At 42.9% G+C, this 18944-nt stretch overlaps 2 protein-coding genes across 4 annotated transcripts in view; both read left to right on the forward strand.

Annotated features, from left to right (window-relative positions):
• The first annotated feature begins 540 nt into the window (after nt 1-540).
• LOC107379850 (uncharacterized) lies at nt 541-13465 on the forward strand. Its single transcript, XM_015950799.3, has 9 exons — nt 541-996; nt 3664-3758; nt 3889-3983; nt 4351-4567; nt 4673-4794; nt 7345-7456; nt 10001-10202; nt 12156-12476; nt 13121-13465. The coding sequence occupies exons 1-9, from the start codon at nt 923-925 to the stop codon at nt 13263-13265; spliced, it is 1383 nt and encodes a 460-aa protein (XP_015806285.3). The 5' UTR covers nt 541-922; the 3' UTR covers nt 13266-13465.
• LOC107379849 (uncharacterized) overlaps nt 13158-18944 on the forward strand; it is a 17111-nt gene continuing 11324 nt past the window's right edge. For 2 of the 3 annotated variants that reach the window (XM_054743360.2, XM_054743361.2), the window contains exons 1-3: nt 13689-14296; nt 15715-15932; nt 17103-17209. In XM_054743360.2, the coding sequence (XP_054599335.2) occupies nt 15820-15932; nt 17103-17209 (220 nt within the window). In that variant the 5' untranslated portion in view covers nt 13689-14296; nt 15715-15819. Of the gene's footprint in view, nt 13269-13688; nt 14297-15714; nt 15933-17102; nt 17210-18944 lie in introns of those variants that run through there. The other variant, XM_070543680.1, reaches the window with a different exon arrangement.

Below are 18944 nucleotides of genomic sequence, written 5' to 3' on the forward strand. Positions count from 1 at the left end.
GAAGTCTCTACGTTAAAGGGAACCCTTTAACATGATTTTGCTGAAAACTGACCAATCCCATTCATTTCAATGGGACATTTTTCACAGAAAAAGCTGAATAACTCAAAAAATATTAAAGATTTCAATGCCAAAAGCAATGCCCGGAAAGAAGCTGAACGTTTTGATGTGAAATTGTTGAAATAGCCGAAAAGATTCAAAAAGCAGAAGCAGAATAATGAGAAGAATAAAGAGAAACAGGATCACTAGCATTCAAACAAATAACTCAAACAAATTGCGTCAAGAAAAAAAAACTTCTTCCTCAGCATTGATTTTTAGTATTAGTGAGTTTCCTTCAAGGGTGACAGCTCATTAGGGAGCACTGACACCTGCTGGACATCTGCTGTGAAGCAGCTTTACTGTGGTGACCTTTAGCTTGTGTGTGTGAGTGTGAGTGTGTGTGTGTGTGTGTGTGTGTGTGTGTGTGTGTGTGTGTGCGTGTGAGATTTTTTTTTCACTCAGAATCATTTTCCGTATTTTGCAGTTTTAGCAACACAGGCCGTCACGTGACTCCATAGAAATGATTGTCTGCGTTTTGGACTTGGCCATGCCCCTTTCGCTCCTCCAAACCGTCCTCAGGAGACTTTAGTATGAGTATCAGTGAAGACCATTCCAAATAAAAGACAGCGTAGTTATAGCATTTATGCGTATTTATAGCAACGCTTGCATGATGAGTGCAGCATCTCGGCAGGAATATCAGAAGCTCCAGGTGGGCCATCCAGGTTCTCAGGACAGCGACTAGAGGGGAGATCATACACGCTGGTGTCTGTGGGGAAGACGTAGGGCAAAGAAAGAAACAGAATAAACGTGACCCAAAAACAACAACAACAACAACCCTGGTCTGGGATTTTCAGGACACTTCCTGGAGCTGTGTTCACAGCAGAAGATGAAACTGCGGATGAACTTTTTCATCCTCCTGCTGCTGCTGCTGCTGCTGCTGGTGTACCATCACATACACAGGTGGGTGCAGGTGATCCACTTTCTGTCACGGATGTAAAGGTTGGGTTCAAATTGTGCGAAGCGTCAAAGGAAAAAAGAGCGGAGCAGTCTGATTACGTCTGATAATCAATTTCCCTCTGGGATTAATAAAGTATTTTTGAATTGAATTGAATTGAATTGATTATAGACAAATAATAAGTTATTCATCAGGAAGAATGTCTCTGATATTCACTCAAAATCAAAATGTGTGTTTGTGGTGATGGAAATAGGTTGTGTGTGTGTGGGTAGAAAAGGTTTAGAAAATGTTTATTTAATTATTTGTTTGTTTATTTATTTATTAATGCAGTTGAGATGTTTGTGTGAATATTGAAAAACAAACAATATCAATACCCATCTGTCTGCACGTTCGGTTATATTCATGTCAAAACTTCAAAAGGTTCGCTGACACACTCCCGTTCTGTTTCCGGTGCGTGTGTGTGTGTGTGTGTGTGTGTGTGTGTGTGTGTGAGAGCACACGCTCGAGTGTTGGAGAGGAAATTTCCACAGAACTTCCTTCTATAGTTTTCCATTTCAAACACATTTTTACTTTAGTCAGCACAAAGTAGCTGTGCAAATATTAACTTATTCTAGAAACGTAATAAATAAACAAATAAACAGCTTTTATATGTTTTCTAAAGTCTGACCACAAATGCCAGAAACGTATTTACACATACGACTCATATTTAGTTTTATGTTGCCATGTTTGCTCATCTAGCTTCAGCTTTTTATTGATTTATTTATTTAGTTCGTGGTTAGTAAGTAAACACTCAAAATTACTACAAAATTGTAGTAATTCAGGCCTGGGATGGTTTAATCTCCCGTTTGTTTGTTTGTTTGTTTGTTAATGAGAGGGTTTTGCGAGTATTGAAAAACTTCCTGCTAGCGAGAGTCTCGCTCTTTTTTGCGTTCAGCTCATAAAAACTTTAAATGGTGGAAGGAACCCACAGTCAGACTTTTGTTTTGCCAATTTTTTTGTGTCTTCTCCCAACCTGTAAACTTAGATGCAGGTAAACTATAATTACATGTAGTCATGTCATGAGTGAGCACATCACCACAAACAGACTTCCACTGCAGGAAATTGTTTATAATAAAATGAGTGTGTTTTTTATCGTATTTATGAATATGATTATGGATGCAGCTTCATGGGTTCAGCGTGTGAAGTGGAGCAGACACTAAATACCCGAGCCTGTTTTGTCTCTGGAGAACATAAACAAGAGAGTGTCCGCCCATATAAGGACAACAGGAGTCCCCCAGGTCTCTGTACTAGGACCTCTTCTCTTTGCCATATACACCGCCTCACTGGGTGAGATCATTCGATCACATGACTTCTCCTACCACTGCTATGCAGACGACACCCAGCTCTATCTGTCATTTCCACCGGACTCTGCACGAATATCAAACTGTCTCTCTGACATATCAAAAAGGATGAAATCCCACCATCTCCAACTCAACCTCTCTAAAACTGAACTACTTGTCATCCCAGCAAAACCATCCATACAGCACAATATCTCAATCCAAAATGACTTCCTATCTCTGGCTCCTTCAAAGGCAGTTCGAAATCTGGGTGTTGTGATTGGTGAACACCTGACCTTTAAAGATCACGTTGCCTCTGTTGCTCGTTCATGCCGCTTTGTGCTGTAGAACATATGAAAGATCAGACCATACCTAACACAACATGCCACCCAGCTCCTGGTGCAATCTACTGTCATCTCCCGCCTCGATTACTGCAACGCCCTTCTAACTGGTCTTCCAGGCTGTACTGTGAGACCTCTTCAAATGGTCCAGAACGCAGCGGCGCGTCTGGTCTTCAATCAGCCTAAAAGAGCACACGTCACCCCTCTGTTCATTGAGCTCCACTGGCTACCGCTAGCAGCACGCATCAAATTCAAATAGCTAACGCTAGCATACAAAGTCTGAGATGGTACGGCTCCCATCTACCTGAATCCTCTTGCAAAGGCTTACGTCTCGGCCCGGCCGCTCCGGTCATCACAGGATCGTCGGCTAGCGGTGCCTACACCACGCTCAGGACAATCCAGACTCTTCTCATGCATCGTTCCACAAATGTGGAATGACCTACCAAGCACTACCAGAACAGCAGCTTCCTTTTCAATCTTCAAGAAACTCCTGAAGACCCTGCTCTTCAGAGAGCATCTTCTAAACTAGCACCCTCCCTGCACCCGTCCCCCCTCTCTACTGTCCACTCCTTGTTCCCTCCTCTCCATGGTTGATGTCAAGTTGTTGCTGTTGTTATTGTTGTTGTTAGCCTCAAGGGCAACATGCCGATTATCACTTGTAAGTCGCTGTGGACAAAAGCGTCTGCTAAATACATAAACATAAACATAAACAACAGGAAGCCAGCTGGACAAAAAAGATGGGGGTGGGGGGTTGGTTAGAAATATGGCAATGGAAGATCGTTTTCGATTTATTTGATTTCTGGGGATCATCTCAAGACCCTTCACTGCCAAAGCAGGTTTATCAGGTACAGTTTTAAGCCCTCCATGTAGGTGAATGGGACACGTTGGTTAAAGAAGATGAAAACACGCCTGGCATCATCTTGACTCAAAGTTGGGCTTTGGAGTCATCTGACTCAGAAAGGTGCTGCATAACTGCAGGTCATTTATTGAACCTGACTGTTTTTTGTTCCTGTAGGCCTTATCAGAACCTGAATCCACTTTCTATAAACCTGCCCTCTTCCGAAGGAACCACACGAGAGCCAGGACCGTCGGAACAAGTCCAACATACAGGTCTGCTTACAGCTGCTCCACACAACAAACCTTTATTAACCTGTGGAAATGCTCCCGACTACCAGGACATGCTCGCTGTAAGGTATTTAAAAATCACATTTGATGGATTTAGCTTGTTTAACTCCTGCAGTTCTGCAAGGAGAACCAGCATCTCTTGTGAGGGTCAGAGGCACAAAAACACTGCTGATATCTGCTTATCTGGAGCACCAGACCAATAAAAAGGAAGTAAGTTAAAATAGAGGAACTCGCATTCTAAAAATCAGTATTTGCAATAAAAAACCGAGAAGAGACATAAAAAACGATAGAAGATGGATCTCATCTGTTTACATAATGATTATCTTCCATTTTATTAAAACCCCTAATGCCCTGATCCATTAAAAAAGCTAAGAAAGTATTTTGTTTCTTGTTTGTTTTGCCTAAACTAACTAAATTATCTTTGTAATTCAGTGATTTACGCTGCAAACAGACAACCTCTTTGTTGTCTTCAGTAATCAGGGCTACAATTTTAACAAACGTCTGCTTTGCTTTAAATTCACTCTTTTATTAGACACGTTTCATTTTTGTAACTATTGACTCTCCTGCCTTGCACCAGGTGCGTGTGATTTCTGTAGCGCTGCGGAGCGAGAAGGCGGCGTTTCGCTGCCATCTTCTCTGTCAGGGGAAGCTGCTCATCTCCGATGGCGTCATCGACTTCCATAAAGATCACTTTGGCTTTCCCTATGGGACGGCTGACATCATGTGTCCCCTTCCTCCGGGCTGTGAGACGCCAACTAATATCAGTCTCACCTCAGCTGGATCCAAACCTGAAGGTACTGAAGTGCTAATCTGTAGAGAAGGGCTGACACAAACAGGACTGTATCAGAACCCGGAAGTGTGATTTCAACTGATTTCTAACATGTTCTTTGTTCCATTAGAACTGGATCATCTTGACCTAGAATTTCTGGAGATCCAGAACCAGAAGACAGAGACGGACACTTTTCAGTACAAATTCACCGTCTGTTTCACCACCATGTACGAGTTCACCAACGTCCTGCAGGTAACGCCGCGTTTTGTCTTTATTAGAATGACACAACAAACAAATGTTGGCAAAGCTTTATTAAAGTGACAGTGTGTATTTTTCCTGGCGATAGGGGGCAGTAGATGCCTAAATCGTTGCAAGTAAACAGTATTTTTGTGTTGGAGTAAGACCTTACCAACAGATGCCTATTAGGGTCAAAAAGCCCTGAGGAGTGCAAACTTTAGCTAAATAACAAGCACATCATACTCTCTTTCATCACTGGCAACAAGTGAAGAGGTAAATGTGTAAAACAACAACATTTAAGAATGATGAAGGTTTTGTTAACGTTTGTTGCAAATCAGTTAATGCATTTTGTCCTCATGGACTTCCGTAGAAGGAAACATGGCATCTAATATGGCGTTGCCTAGAGACTTAGGGTGTTTCTCAATGCTGAGGAACCTTGACTTGATGTCTTGGCCCCGCCCTGGTTGCCTAGGAGATACGTCATCAGGAGCCGCCAAGACGTGTTCCAATGTTCATGTTCTACCGAGGCGTGTGCTCTCCGTTTGTTAGCCGTTTAGCTAGCTGAGCGAGGATACACGCAGGTGTCTTGTTGCCTAGCCTTGGTCAAAAATTACCCAGAATACACCGCGGTATTTTCAAAAGGACGGCGGATCAGAAGCCGGCAGCTACTTCGTGGGTTAATTTCAAGTTTAAAAGTAAATCAACTAATTTAACATGTTTTTTTTATCCAAAGAAGTTATCTATAGTTGGTTAGTTGCTTAGTAGCTGCCGCTTTGGTGGCTAACTGGTAGTAACCCACTTATATTTTTAGTTAAATGAACATATACACAATTTACAAAGTAAAAGGCTTGTTATATATTTATATTGAAACTAATACGTATAAAATATAACGTTATCTCCCGTGTCACGTGACGTTACGTGACCACCGTGAAAGTGTTTTCTTTGACCAAGGAAGGACCGTGTCCTCTTAAGCAAGGCGCCTGGCCTCGCAAGACATCGCCTCGCAAGGCCAGGCGCCTTGACATTGAGAAACACCCTTAGACCTGCTCTTGTGTATTCTAGACCTGATTTTTATGGTTAGATGTTATGAAGCTGCCAATATTTTTCAACAACTGAGCATCGTTTCATTCATTTTTAACAACATTTTGATGGATATTTCCAGAAATTAATGGTAAAAACTACACATTGTCTCTTTAAGAATTTAGAATACTTGATCTTTGCGAATTTGCTTTCCTATAACCTGGTTAGTTTTAGTCCGTTCTCGACCATCCTGTCCCCAGCCACCTCCACCAGCTCCTCCAGTTGGGCCTTGATCCATTCCAGCCTGGAGAGAAAAGTGTCCTAGGCCAGTCCCAGGTTCTTCTTTTGAAGACCCCCCCCCCCCCCTCGTAATCTGGGTTCCTCCTGGATGTGAGATTGGTCAAAAATAGTTTTGTGGTCCCACTGGAGGAGCGGTACTAACCCCCTGTTCACCATTGCAGACCAGTCCAGCCCCGATTCACCTGTAAATCTCCTTCTCGCTCTTTTCCTCTCTCCTGTGAATGAGATCCCAAAACATTCAAGTCCTCTACATGAGGTAGGCCCTCTTCCCAGACCCGGAGTTGATAGCCTACGCTAACCCCGTCAAGAATGATGGGTGGATATTTTGAGGAGCTGGTCCTCATGACAGCTGCTTCCCCCTACGCTACGAACCCCCCAAACAATTGCTGATGGTCCTAGTTTGAAGAGCACCACATCATTATTAAAGCAAAGACGAGACCCATCCGTGACCAACGTTGACCTCCTCCAGCCTACAGCAAAGAAACTCAGGCCTAGTCCACACGTAGCCGGGGTTTTTAAACGAATATCCGCCCCTCCAAAAACTTGCATCCACACCACCTCGTTTAAAAAAACTCTGTCCACACGTACCCGGATAAATACGTTGTTAAGGACATGCCAGACCTGTAGGCGGCAGTACTTCCCCCGTTCCTAACCTCGTCCTTCGTCTGTGGTCTTCCGCAAGGAGCAGTAATTCCGCTTGCAAAAACAAACAAGCAAAAAGCGCTTGGACACTTGATAAAGCGAGCGCAGCTCTGAGGGCGTCCATGCTGTCGGCTAGTGTAAACACAGGTCGCACACGTGATGTCAGCATTTTTTTTGTCGCGGAAAGTGACGTTGCGGACCTTAAAACTCCGGTTTTGTCCGTCCACACGCAGACACCCAAAACGAAGAAAATGCAGATCTTCACTTTGGCCGGAGTTTTTAAAAAGATCCGTTTTCGTGTGAAAAAACTCCGTTTTCATGTGGATGACAGGCCAAAACGTAGAAAAATATCTACGTTTTGGCAGATCCCCGGCTACGTGTGGACAGGGCCTCAGACAGTACAAACACACAGTAGAAGGTTCAGTTCGTTTCTAAAGATTAAATTAAACTTTTCAAATACATCTATTTACTGGAAATGAAGAATAAACGATTAAACACAGCAATTATAATGTTTTCTGTGTTATCATTTAGCAGATGTGTAAATGAGACATTGTCAACAGGAGCATCTTTTAGGCATGTAGAATGAATCATATTGTTTTGCAGCTGGTGCAGAGTCTGGAGATGCTTCAGCTGCTGGGAGTGAACCGAGTTGTGTTGTACAAGACCAGCTGCAGCGCTGATGTCCAACGTGTTCTGGACTCCTACACAGAAAACGGTTGAGTACGGTGGCTAATCTCTGTGTGCACATGAACTCCACCCAGATCTAACTGTTAACCATTACTGAAACGGAAATAAAGGGGTGGAATATTTTAATGGGTGACACGAGCGTCTCCTTCTTCAGCTTTTAGAGGAGGTTGTCTGAAGGCAGAAAACAGGAAGTCCTTAGAAAGGCTCCGTTGGATGAATGTTTAAACTGATTATCTTGGAGTCAACCTGAGGGCTGCCACAGCTAATCACCAATAGCAGACACTAAAGTGGCTCCAACATGCTACAGATGAACTAAATATTCATGTGGTCACATGAAGCAGAGAGTCACAACCCTAACTCTCTTTAATTTTTGGAGTTAAAAAACCCTACAGGTCTTGTTCACTGATCTTGTACTAGACTAGGTGTGGTCTCTAGTATGAATGAATGCCTTGAGTTGCTTTCTATGGAAAAAAAGGCTCCGGGGCTCCTTTTCAGGCGGGAAGAAGTAGGAGGAATTGGGAGCGGTAAAGGCAGGGATTATGATTTTCCTCATCAATATTCATGATATGCAAATCACTCACATCTGATTGGCTAACAACAATGTGACTCTTCTGCTCCCAAGTTGTGGAGATGCTACTGGCTAGTGTGCCGGCTTGTTCACAAACACGAGAGACGCGAGCGTTTCTTTTACTGATGTTTAACGCGGCCTTGCATCTTCTTTAACTTTACACCACATGAACACCGTAGAACTACTGAAAAAGCATAAATCATGTACAAATTAACAAGTTAGTTGCCTTAAGTTTGCCAACATATAGAGTTTATAAATAAAAAATAAACATACCACTTTGGCCTGCTAGTAGACAAGCCGGTAGACTTGAAAACACTTAACTTTCTTCTCAAATGTTCTTAATTGGCACAAATTTGTCCGTTCGCATCAATAAAATCTCCGAAGCTACGAGAGACAGGAAGTGACGTCACAGCGCTCTTAAACACACCTTATCAAATAAACCAATTCAAAATTACTCAAATATCAAAATGATTAATTCTGTGCACCTGTAAATGCTACAAAATGTATTGAAAACATGAAAAATAATACTTTAAATAAACATGTTAAATAAACTTTCTAGGGCATTCACAAAGTCACAGTGCCATCTTGTGGTGAAACCTTGAAAAAAAGTTGCTGCCTTTACAGTTAGCTTCTGCTAGCTTCAAACTGTCTCCACATAATATCCACATCCACAATTCTGTTCTGTGGGTGGTCCAAAGCCAAAGTGGGCGGGGTCATGAATAGTAATTTTCCCTGTGACATAGAGGAGTCTGGCTTTTTGTGACTCAACCATTTACTCATCTATTTCCATTCTGCAACTATCGACGATGATGGGGGTTGAAGGATATTTCCACTCTTAGCATGTATAAGCAGCTCTGAGCCACTGATCGTATTTCAAAAAAAGTTTTACACGGTTTCTATGGGAACAAGACCTTTAAATCTAATTTTGCCTAAATCAATTTATTTGTTTAAAGGGACAGTGTATATTTTCCCCTGGTGATAGGGGGCAGTAGATATCTGAATTGTTTCAAGTAAGCTGTATTTTTGTGTTGGAGTAAGACCTTACCAACAGATGCCCATTAGGGTCAAAAAGGCCTGGAGTGTGCAAACTTCAGCAAAATAACAAGCACATCAGACTCTCTTTCATCAGTGGCAATGAGTAAAGAGGTAAATGTGTAAAACAAGAACGTTTATGAATGGTGAAAGTTTAGTAACCACTTGTTACAAATTGGTAAATGCATTTTGTCCTCATGGGCTCCCGTAGAAGGACACAGGGTATCTAATATGGCGTCGCCCAGGGACTTAGACCTGCTCCCATGTATTTCAGACCTGATTTTTATCGTTATATGTTGTGAAACAGCCAACTCAGCATTATTTCATTCATTTTCAACAACATTTCCAGAGATTAACGATGAAACTACACATTGCCCCTTTAAATTTCTTTTTTCTTTACAATTTAAAATTTAAACTGGCCTAGTCACATGATAGGATAACATTCCAACAAATAAATGGGAAAATGTCCAATATTTCTCAGTTATTGAAAAACCTGCACAAAAATAAAGCCGACTCTAATTGTTGTTTGGAGATGTTTCCCCTCTCATCCAGGAGGCCCCTCAAAGTTCAGGTCTTGGGATGGGAGTTCCTGACTTCAAAGCTGTTGTTGAGCAACACACACACACACACACACACACACACACACACACACACACACACACACACACACACACACACACACACACACACACACACACACACACACACACACACACACACACACACACACACACACACACACAAAGGCCTTTGTAAGGGTACATGTGTTTGCTGGGTCTACAAGTCTGGTCACATGAATGGCATGATAAATACGCTTTGGTTAGATCATCACTGCTACCATCTAGAAGCACGGACAGATTTCATTTAAACATTTTTGCTAACAGGAAGGATCCTTCATCACACCACAAGACTGGCTGCTTCAGAACAACATGCTAAAGCAGTTTGAGTCTTGCTCTTCTTCTGTCTCATCAGGTTTAGTTGAGGTGATCCCTTGGTCTCTATCAAAGTATCTGACCGTATCTCGAAAAGCGGACCCCAACAAAAGCCCTGGTGACCTCCACTACTTCGGTCAGATTGCTGCTCTCAATGACTTCCTGTACAGATACAGGTACCGGTCCAGATACGTGGCTCTGCACGATGTGGACGAGCTCATCCTGCCTCAGTCTGTCGACAGGTAGGCTTTTTTTGTTTCTACAGTAAAGTGACTTTGTTCAGTTTTGTCACAGTTGGCTGAAAACGTTCGTAGAGATGAGATCTTAGACACAATGTAACAGGATGCGTGGTTTATGGTGTAATTTCCTGCAGCGTAACTGAAAACAGAAGAACAGGAAATCTCTTGTCCCTCAGTGCTGTCAGAGCAACACAATTAACAACGATGGCAACAAAATATTAAACAGAAAGAAAAGGCTGCAGAGTAAAATAAAAGCAAAAAATACTTTAAAATTATACTTTGCAGCTTTTTCATATTTTTAAACACTTTTCTTGAACCAGGTTGTCCTTTACAGGATTAATGAAATGTCACTCAGATCCCACTGCCCTCTGCGGCCAGAACACTACACTTGCAACTTGAGAGTTGCTGGGCCACTCCCTGCAGGTGGAGGGAGGTGTGGGGTCTGCTTCTACGCTTTCTGCATGTTTTAGATGGTGAACACAGCTGATTCGCTTGATTTAGTGACGAACCGCTCCTCTGGAAACTAATGAAGGCAGAACAGACACTTCAGCAGTTAGATCCAGGTTTTAAATAGACGAACGCAAAGAGAGGAGATGTGTTTGATTTTCGGTTTGACCTTGCAGTTTTAAAGCTGCATTCCTTCATTTGGAAAACAAATCATCTTAAATTGCAGCACCTTTATTTCCAGTGAGTGAGAACATGAATGGAAAACTGTACAGATGAGATATGAATGAGTGCACATAGAATGACGACAGAAATTGTGCAAATCACAAAAAGCTGCAGGAGTACAAACATTGTTTACTGGATTTGTTGGGAGCAGGGGGTGATTATAGAGTACAGCTGCTGGGAAGTGTCACAATGTGAGCCTGGAGGAGGTTTGGACCCAATATGCAGACACCCAGCACGACATGAGGCAGGAGCGGATGTAAGTGAAAACATTCCTTTATTAGGAAGGAAAACAAAAATGTTCCAAAAGGGCAGGAAGTCAAAAACTAATGTCCTGAAACCCTGGAGACAAAAAGCTCATTCAAAGAGCACAAAAACCTAGAGACCTAATGACGATGCACAAAACAACGCTGACACCAAACAATGGAGCGACAAATTACTGAGACACAGACAGGGTTTTATACACTGGGGAGGATGAGAGGGAGATGAACTGCAGGTGTGTGGGGAGAGAGAGAGCAGATGAACTGAGTTACTAATCAGGGAGGAAACTAACATGACCTAAGAATAAAACCTAAAGACAAGAAGAGCAGGACTAATAATCTAAGGGGGAGAAAAACCTCAAACACCGATGGGAAAAACACACTAGAGAGACTAATAACATGAACAGCTGTAGCTAAAGGAAAATGACCTAAGAGAAAAACCCAAAGACCAGAAGGGCAGCAAACATAACTAATATTCTAAGGGGGAAGCTGAAACTAAAGGAAAAAAAAAAACACTACAGAAAGAAAAACTACAGGGGCGTGACTAAAGGGGGCCACGGGAGCACAGGACCTGGGAGGGGGATACCTGAGGAGGGAAACCTAGAGGGCTGAAGAGCTGGGGAAAACTGGAGAACACCAGGAGACACATGAGGAAGACGCAGACAAGGACACAAAAGGAGAACCTAGAGAGGGATGGAGAACACAAGGAGACACATGAGGGGAGACACAGACGCAGACCATGACAGGAAGGACCTCTGATAATGTTCCTTTATGCACCTTTGATGCAGCAGTCTGAAATCTAGACAGCAGTAGCCAAAGCAAAGTGATAGCTTTGCACGTCGTTCTAGTCACGCGCCGAGCCTGTACAAACAATAACCTAGCAGGGAGTAAGGCCTCATGCTAACAGCTAGCATCTCAATGTATTTACTGCAAAATGTGACTTTGATGGATACATGCCCAAAATGAGCCCACAAACCCAGCCAGAACCCTTCCTCTCTTCTTTCCACTCTGCCTGGCTGTCTTTCTACAGATGGTTGGAGTTGTTGCCTCTGTTGGAGAAGACTCTCGGTGCTGACAAGTGTTACCAGTTTGAGAACAACTGGTTTCCCATTGAGTTTGAGCTGCCTCCTCCAATGAGCCAGACTCTGCCCCGACAGGACCAGTGGAAGAACATTTCAGGTGTGAACATCCTGACTCACCTGTACCGAGAGCCATCAACCACCACGTTCAACAACTTCAAGATCATCGTAGACCCCCGAGCTGTGTTCAGGCTGACCGTCCACGGGGTGTTGCAATCCATAAAAGGCTGCGCCTGGGTCGACAGGAACGTGGCTCGCATGTACCACATCAAGTGGGTTGGTTTCTTTGAACTTTAATGACAGTTATTGTTCATTTTCAAGTGTTTATGTAACATGGGGGGGGGGGGGGGGGGGCTTCACGGCTCTTGAGGGCAACAACAGTGCGACCTACAGAGCTGTGGTTGGGAGGAACGGCCACCCAAATCTGAAACAAGCGGTGGTTTATTTGATTTCTGTGCTCAAAAGTCATTGAATCCAATCAGAGCATTCACACAGGTGCAGATCTGGATGCGAAGCTCTGGAAAGTTTCTGAATGAAATCTATTTTTCTGGACGCCACATTCATATTGTCCTTAAGTCAAATAAATTGCTAGAGCCAGACAGGAAGTGAGATGTGGAAAAGTGAGGTGCATCTGCTACAGTTAAAAAATAAAACCTGCATTATCTTCTCCAGCTTTTGTATTATTACATAATAACGACAGGGATGTCGGGTTACAGTGTGTGATAGTTCACGTTATTTCTACGTGCATTTTTTTGAAGGTATTGTGTCAAAATCCTAATCATGTGGTGCTCCTGCGGGCGCAGACATCCAGACAGGTTGAGCACGTGAACCGCAGTCGGTGTTAATGACAGTCCATCCGGAAGGCCTGAAACATTCCCGTCTGGACAGGCTGAAGAGTCTTTATGTGTCTCTGCAGATCTCGAGCAGAAGTCAACCCCAATCCGGAGAGGCTGATTTATGACGGTCGACTGTTGGACTACAGCACACGCCTTATACCAGCAGTCGACAGAAAGCTGAGACGGAGTGGCTTTTTACCTGGAAACAGCACAAATTATACTTAAAATGTGTGTTTCTGCTGTGTGTGTGTGCGTACGTTTGTGTGTGCACACCCATACGTATGTGGTATGTGCATGTGTGTATACATGTGTGCGGGCATGCGTGTGCCTGTGTGTGTGTGTGTGTGTGTGTGTGTGTGCGTGCGTGTGCGTGTGTCTGGATGTGTTTGGGAGTGCCTGGTGTGTGTCAGGGTGGGGGTGGGGTGGGGGGTATGTGAGTTTGTAAGTGCCTGTGTGTGTGTGTGTGTGTGTGTGTGTGTGTGTGTGTGTGTGTGTGTGTGCATGTGTCTGGATGTTTTTGGGAGTGCCTGTGTGTGTGTCAGGGTGGGGTGGGGGGTATGTGAGTTTATAAGTGCCTGTGTGTGTGTGTGTGTGTGTGTGTGTGTGTGCGTGTGTGTGTGTCAGGGTGGGGTGGGGTGCGGGGTGAGGGTGTGTGTGTGAGTTTGTAAGTGCCTGTGTGTGTGTGTGTGTGTGTGTGTGTGTGTGTGTGTGTGTGTGTGTGTGTGTGTGTGTGTGTGTGTGTGTGTGTGTGATATGGGAAGATTAGTCTGGTATTTGAGCATTTTAAAGGTCAAGAAGAAGATATGCACTTCTACCATCGGGGTTAACTCACTCTTGTTCTGAGAGCTCTGCCTCGTTCTGTTTCCCAAAAAGATCATTTATTCATTTCAGTGTTGGCTGGACATCAGCCGATCCCGAATTCATTTTTCTGTGAGTTGTTCGGACAGCTGAGGCGAGGAGGTGTAACGGGAGGAGAACCCTCACGGCCCTCCTGACTCTACTCCAGCAGAGAGAACATCTAATCCGAAATTTAGACTCACAATCTTTCAGAATTAGTGCATCTGTGTGTGCAGCCTTGTCGAAAAATAAACATGTAAGTTATGCGTGCCAAGGTCAGACTACAAGCAGCTTTACAGGCTGGCCCTTTGTGTTTCTCTGGTTTTCTTCAGTTTCCTCAGAGCTCTGTCCCGGGATCTTTCCTGAATGCTTTTTGTACCCAAGTGGCTCTGGCACACCAGATTATACAAATATAGCAGGTATGTACGGCTACTGAGATTAGAAAGGCAACATAATGCTAGAGTGCCTAATCCTTTCAGAGTAAATTAGATCTTTAGCAGCTTTAAACTCAGCGGAAACGTGACACCAATGAATGTTTTACGACTGCTGAAGGATTGTGTTTATTTTACATCGTGATTGCTGGACAGTCAAATATTAATTGTTAATTTTTTGGGTGAATTATTAACGAAATCTGCAGAGAGATTAAATTATACGGATGAGGATGAAGACCTGGCGGTTACACGTTTGTGAACCCGTCTGCTTTGTGCACAAACGTGTCAGCGTCTCTTTTTTTGTGTGATGTTTGCTTCAGTCTCAAGGTTTTATTTGTGTTGTAAACAAAACTGGTTGAAGTTGAAAATCTATAATATCATAGAATCAATTTGATCTGTTGTCTGAAAAGATTTATGAACTAATGAGGGACAAATAAAAATTATGTTGGAAAATCTTAGTGGTGACTAATTCAGTCAGTTCGGTTAAAAAGACATTTGAAGTTTGCGGTTTCATTTTTAAATAGTTGAGTTTTCTCTTGGATTTGGCTCCATCTCCTGGTTATTTGATGAACAGCATGATGGAGAAACGTTGCTGCTCTTCAAAGTTTTCCTCACAAAGGGGATCAAAATTCCCTGGAAGACAAAGAGAAATGAACCTGTAAAATCAGAGTCGCTAACCTTAGCATCTAGATGAGGATCCAAAAAGAAAGAAAAACCTTACGGGACGTAGCTAACATAGGAAAATGGGCTAAACTGGAAAAAAATACATGACAAAATGTGAAAATTTAAAATAATAAAATCAGAATATAGAGAAATGTAATCCTTTAATGTGTGTATATTCACCAAAGGCAACTAAATAAAATGAAATCAGACTGGCTACTAGAATAAAAAATAAGTTGTTTGAAAGCTTTGCAGCTGTTTTACTTATAGAAACAATTAAAAATAAACTAAATAATAAATCTCCAAGCGTCTTGGTAATTTCAGTGTGTGTTTAACTTAAATTATTTACAATAATGCATTCATATTTTTAATAACACAATCACGGTCATTTTCACTAAACATATCAACACTAAAGAATAAATAAAACACATCACACAGCTGAACAAATGAAAAAGCCAATCAATCCATTAATAAATGAATAATTAAACAATAAGTCAAAAAAGTTTTTACAGCAGAAATTCCCTTTTCATTTTGAGATATTCCTTCCTGGATTCATGCGACGTTTATCATTTATTTTGTTATATTTACTCTCCGTTTGTTTGAAACTCACCTGAGACTCGTTTGCTTGGTGGGGTGATCGGATACCGTGACTTTAACCGATCCAGGAAAAGATGAAAAGTTTGTGTTCATGACAGTGAATAAATCTGATTATGAACAGTAATAATCAGCTGGATGTATCTCTGTAGGCTTCACAAAGGATCCCTTAGATCCTCACCATCCACAGCAGAGGGTCTGCAGGACACCGCTAGTTTAGGTTTCTTCACCAACACCTGGAACACAACACCTTCGTGATGACTCAGAATAAAGAGCTGCACCTACCTGACATCAGGAGGCTGAGACACATGATGTACGTCTGTCTTCTCCTCACCGCCCTCTCCCTCACGCTGGTGATCTGGCTGTGCAGGTGGGTCAGTCATACTTCACCACCGATGGTCTCGTGAGCTGCATGAGAACAAGTTTCCGTTGGCGTCCTTCGTTGTAGAGTTTGAAATGTTCGATAGATTTTTTTTAAATGCTTTGTTTTCCTCCAGATGTTTGCAACACAAGTAACCATAGAGTCGGCCATGATCGGGGCCTGCAGCGCTAAAGGAACAGTTATTTTAAAGAAAACATTCACTTATAAATAAAAGAAATAATGAATGTTTACCTGTTTTTCTGATTTTAAAAATAAATCTCAAAGGTGTGGGACACTCGTTGAATCAATACATTTGCAGTGGTTTGTGGTACTGAATGCCTTTCAAGTGGCTCTGGGTAAAAAAATGCCCAGATGTGCTTGTTTCAGGAACTAGCGGAGGAGAGCTTAACACAGCAGGGGTCTAACTTCCTGATATGTGGACATCTCTCCTCTGATTGGCTAACAGCAACACAACTCTATGTGTTGACTTTGTGTTCTCTGCAACGCTGACGTTTTATCTCCACAAATAACACAAGCCTGGAGGAGTTCTGCTGTGTGGTGGAGTTGCTAATGCTAATGTTAGCTTCGACAAGCAGAAACGTTCTCTGCTGTTTCCTGGACGCTAAACCAACAACAGCCTTCCCCGTCGTGAGTCCAGATGGGTGAGTCCATGAACGTTAGTGACAGGGTGACATAGATCTGTCAGGATTTTCTAATCCTAGAGTTTCACCGTCGGTTTTCTATCAGAAGCTAATGCAGGGGATAGGTGTAGGAGACTATTTTCATGTTCAGCCTGCATGAAACACTCAGAATGACCCGTTAGAATCAGAAATAATCTGTTCAAATTTCAGTGTTCCACACCTTTAACCCTTCCACTTTCCTATCAGGTGACCCCGCCAGGACAGGGGGTGGTTAAGCAGGGTTTGAAGCATTTGCCTTGGCAGGGGTGAAGTGATGCACCCCTTAAAAAAAGAAAATAAACTATAAATATACACCAGAGGTCCATCTGACCCCAATAACAATGTGGGAGGGTTAAAATGCATTTATTACAGAAACATGGTTCCAGTATGAAGGGAATTTTCTTTTCTACGTTGGATTTTTTGGGGAGCGAACTAGAAGACCACATTCAGGAGCTCACCCAACTGCATTGTGTCCTAACGATTTGTTGTGGTTCTGCAGGCCTGGCGGAAACCACCTTCCCTGGAAGCAACCCAACAGAGTAACTTCTAAACCTCAAACCTCAGGAAGAAAACATGCGACACACAATCAGATTCCAGGAAATAAGGGTAGGCGAGCCGCTTTTGGGAGTCACGCCCATCTACTTCCAGACCATGGGTCCCCTACTGTCAAAACAGTGAATGGGAGTCTTTACGCAGATAAAAGTTCATTTCTGACGCTGTTCGATATGTGCCATTGATTTATCAAATTATGGCCGTGAATTTTAACGACACATTTTGATGCCAAGAAAGCATCTTATTTTGAACAGATGGCAAAAGTTATTTTAGGTTTTGGTTTGAAAACACGGAAAGGACTCCAACGTCTCGTCTCACCAAACTGACGTCATCAAGCCAAACAAGAAGAAAAACGGCCTAGAGTTCATCCAGGTTCACATCCTTCTTCCAGGGTAAGAGAAGCAGCATTGAACCAAAATAAATCTGCTCATGTGAAAAGTAGCAGCTATGCTGGGGGAAGAGATAATAATAATAATAATAATAATAATAATAATAATAATACATTTTATTTAAAAGCACCTTTCAGAACACCCAAGGTCACTTGACAGAAAATACGCTCAGAAAATACATTAAAACAGCAATAAAACCACAATAAAACGCAAAGAAGAAAAAACAGAGAGAGAAACAGTTCAATACAATCAGAGGTCGTAGGCAGATTTAAACATGTGTGTTTTGAGTCTGGTTTTGAAAAGGGTGAAACTGTCGATGTTCCTGATGTCTGGGGGGAGCGAGTTCCAGAGACGGGGAGCAGAGTGGCTGAAAGCTCTGCTCCCCATGGTAGCGAGACGGGCAGAAGGAACAGCAAGATGGATGGAAGAAGAAGATCTGAGAGAATGGGAGGGGGTTATAGTACTTATAAGGTCTGAGATATATGGAGGAGAGAGGTTATGGATTGCTTTGAAGGTATGGAGGACAATCTTGAATATGGACCTGAATTTAACTGGGAGCCAGTGAAGCTGCTGGAGAACCGGGGTGATGTGGTGAAAGGAAGGGGTTCTGGTGATAATACGGGCTGCTGAATTCTGGACCAGTTGCAATTTATGGAGTTTGTTGGGGAGACCATAAAGAAGTGAATTGTGATAACCAAGACAGGAGGTGACGAGGCTGTGGACCAGAATGGCGGCCGTGTGAGGGGTAAGGGAGGGGCGGAGACGGTTTATGGAACGTAGATGGAAGAATGCTGACCGAATTATGTTATTAATGTGAGCTTGAAAAGAAAGTGAGCTGTCGAGGATGACACCCAGACTCTTGACCTGAGGGGAGGGGGAGACTGTGGCGCTGTCAATAGTTAAGGAAAAGCTGTCAGATTTGGAGATGGTGGATTTGGTACCAACAAGAAGAAGTTCAGTTTTATTGCCGTTGAGTTTGAGGAAATTAGAGGTGAACCATGATTTGATTTCAGAGAGGCAGAGTGTAAGGGAGGATGGTGGGAGAGTTGAGTTGGGTTTACTGGAAATGTAGAGCTGGGTGTCATCCACGAAGCAGTGGAGCTGGATATTGAATTTGCGGAAGATGTTGCCGATAGGGAGGAGATAGACTATAAAGAGGAGGGGCCCCAGGACAGAGCCCTGGGGTACGACTGACTTGACTGGGAAGGGTTTTGAGGAAAAGGATTTTAACTGGATGAACTGAGTGTGGCCAGTAAGGTAAGATTGAAACCAGCGGAGGGGGGTGTGAGTGATGCCTAAGGAAGAGAGTCTATTAAGGAGGATGGGATGAGAAATGGTGTCAAAGGCCGCACTCAGATCGAGGAGAATGAGAATGGAGATTAAACCAGAATCAACAGCAA

The sequence above is a fragment of the Nothobranchius furzeri genome, chromosome 13 (assembly GCF_043380555.1).
Source record: "Nothobranchius furzeri strain GRZ-AD chromosome 13, NfurGRZ-RIMD1, whole genome shotgun sequence".
In the NCBI taxonomy this organism is placed as follows: domain Eukaryota; kingdom Metazoa; phylum Chordata; class Actinopteri; order Cyprinodontiformes; family Nothobranchiidae; genus Nothobranchius; species Nothobranchius furzeri.

What these genes read in the sequence shown, in the direction of transcription:
- LOC107379850 (XM_015950799.3), top strand. Translation starts at nt 923, where the DNA reads ATGAAACTGCGGATGAACTTTTTCATCCTCCTGCTGCTGCTGCTGCTG. An exon ending in GTGTACCATCACATACACAG is followed by an intron (nt 997 to 3,663) that starts GTGGGTGCAGGT and finishes TTGTTCCTGTAG; the next exon opens with GCCTTATCAGAACCTGAATC. An exon ending in GGACTCCTACACAGAAAACG is followed by an intron (nt 7,457 to 10,000) that starts GTTGAGTACGGT and finishes CTGTCTCATCAG; the next exon opens with GTTTAGTTGAGGTGATCCCT.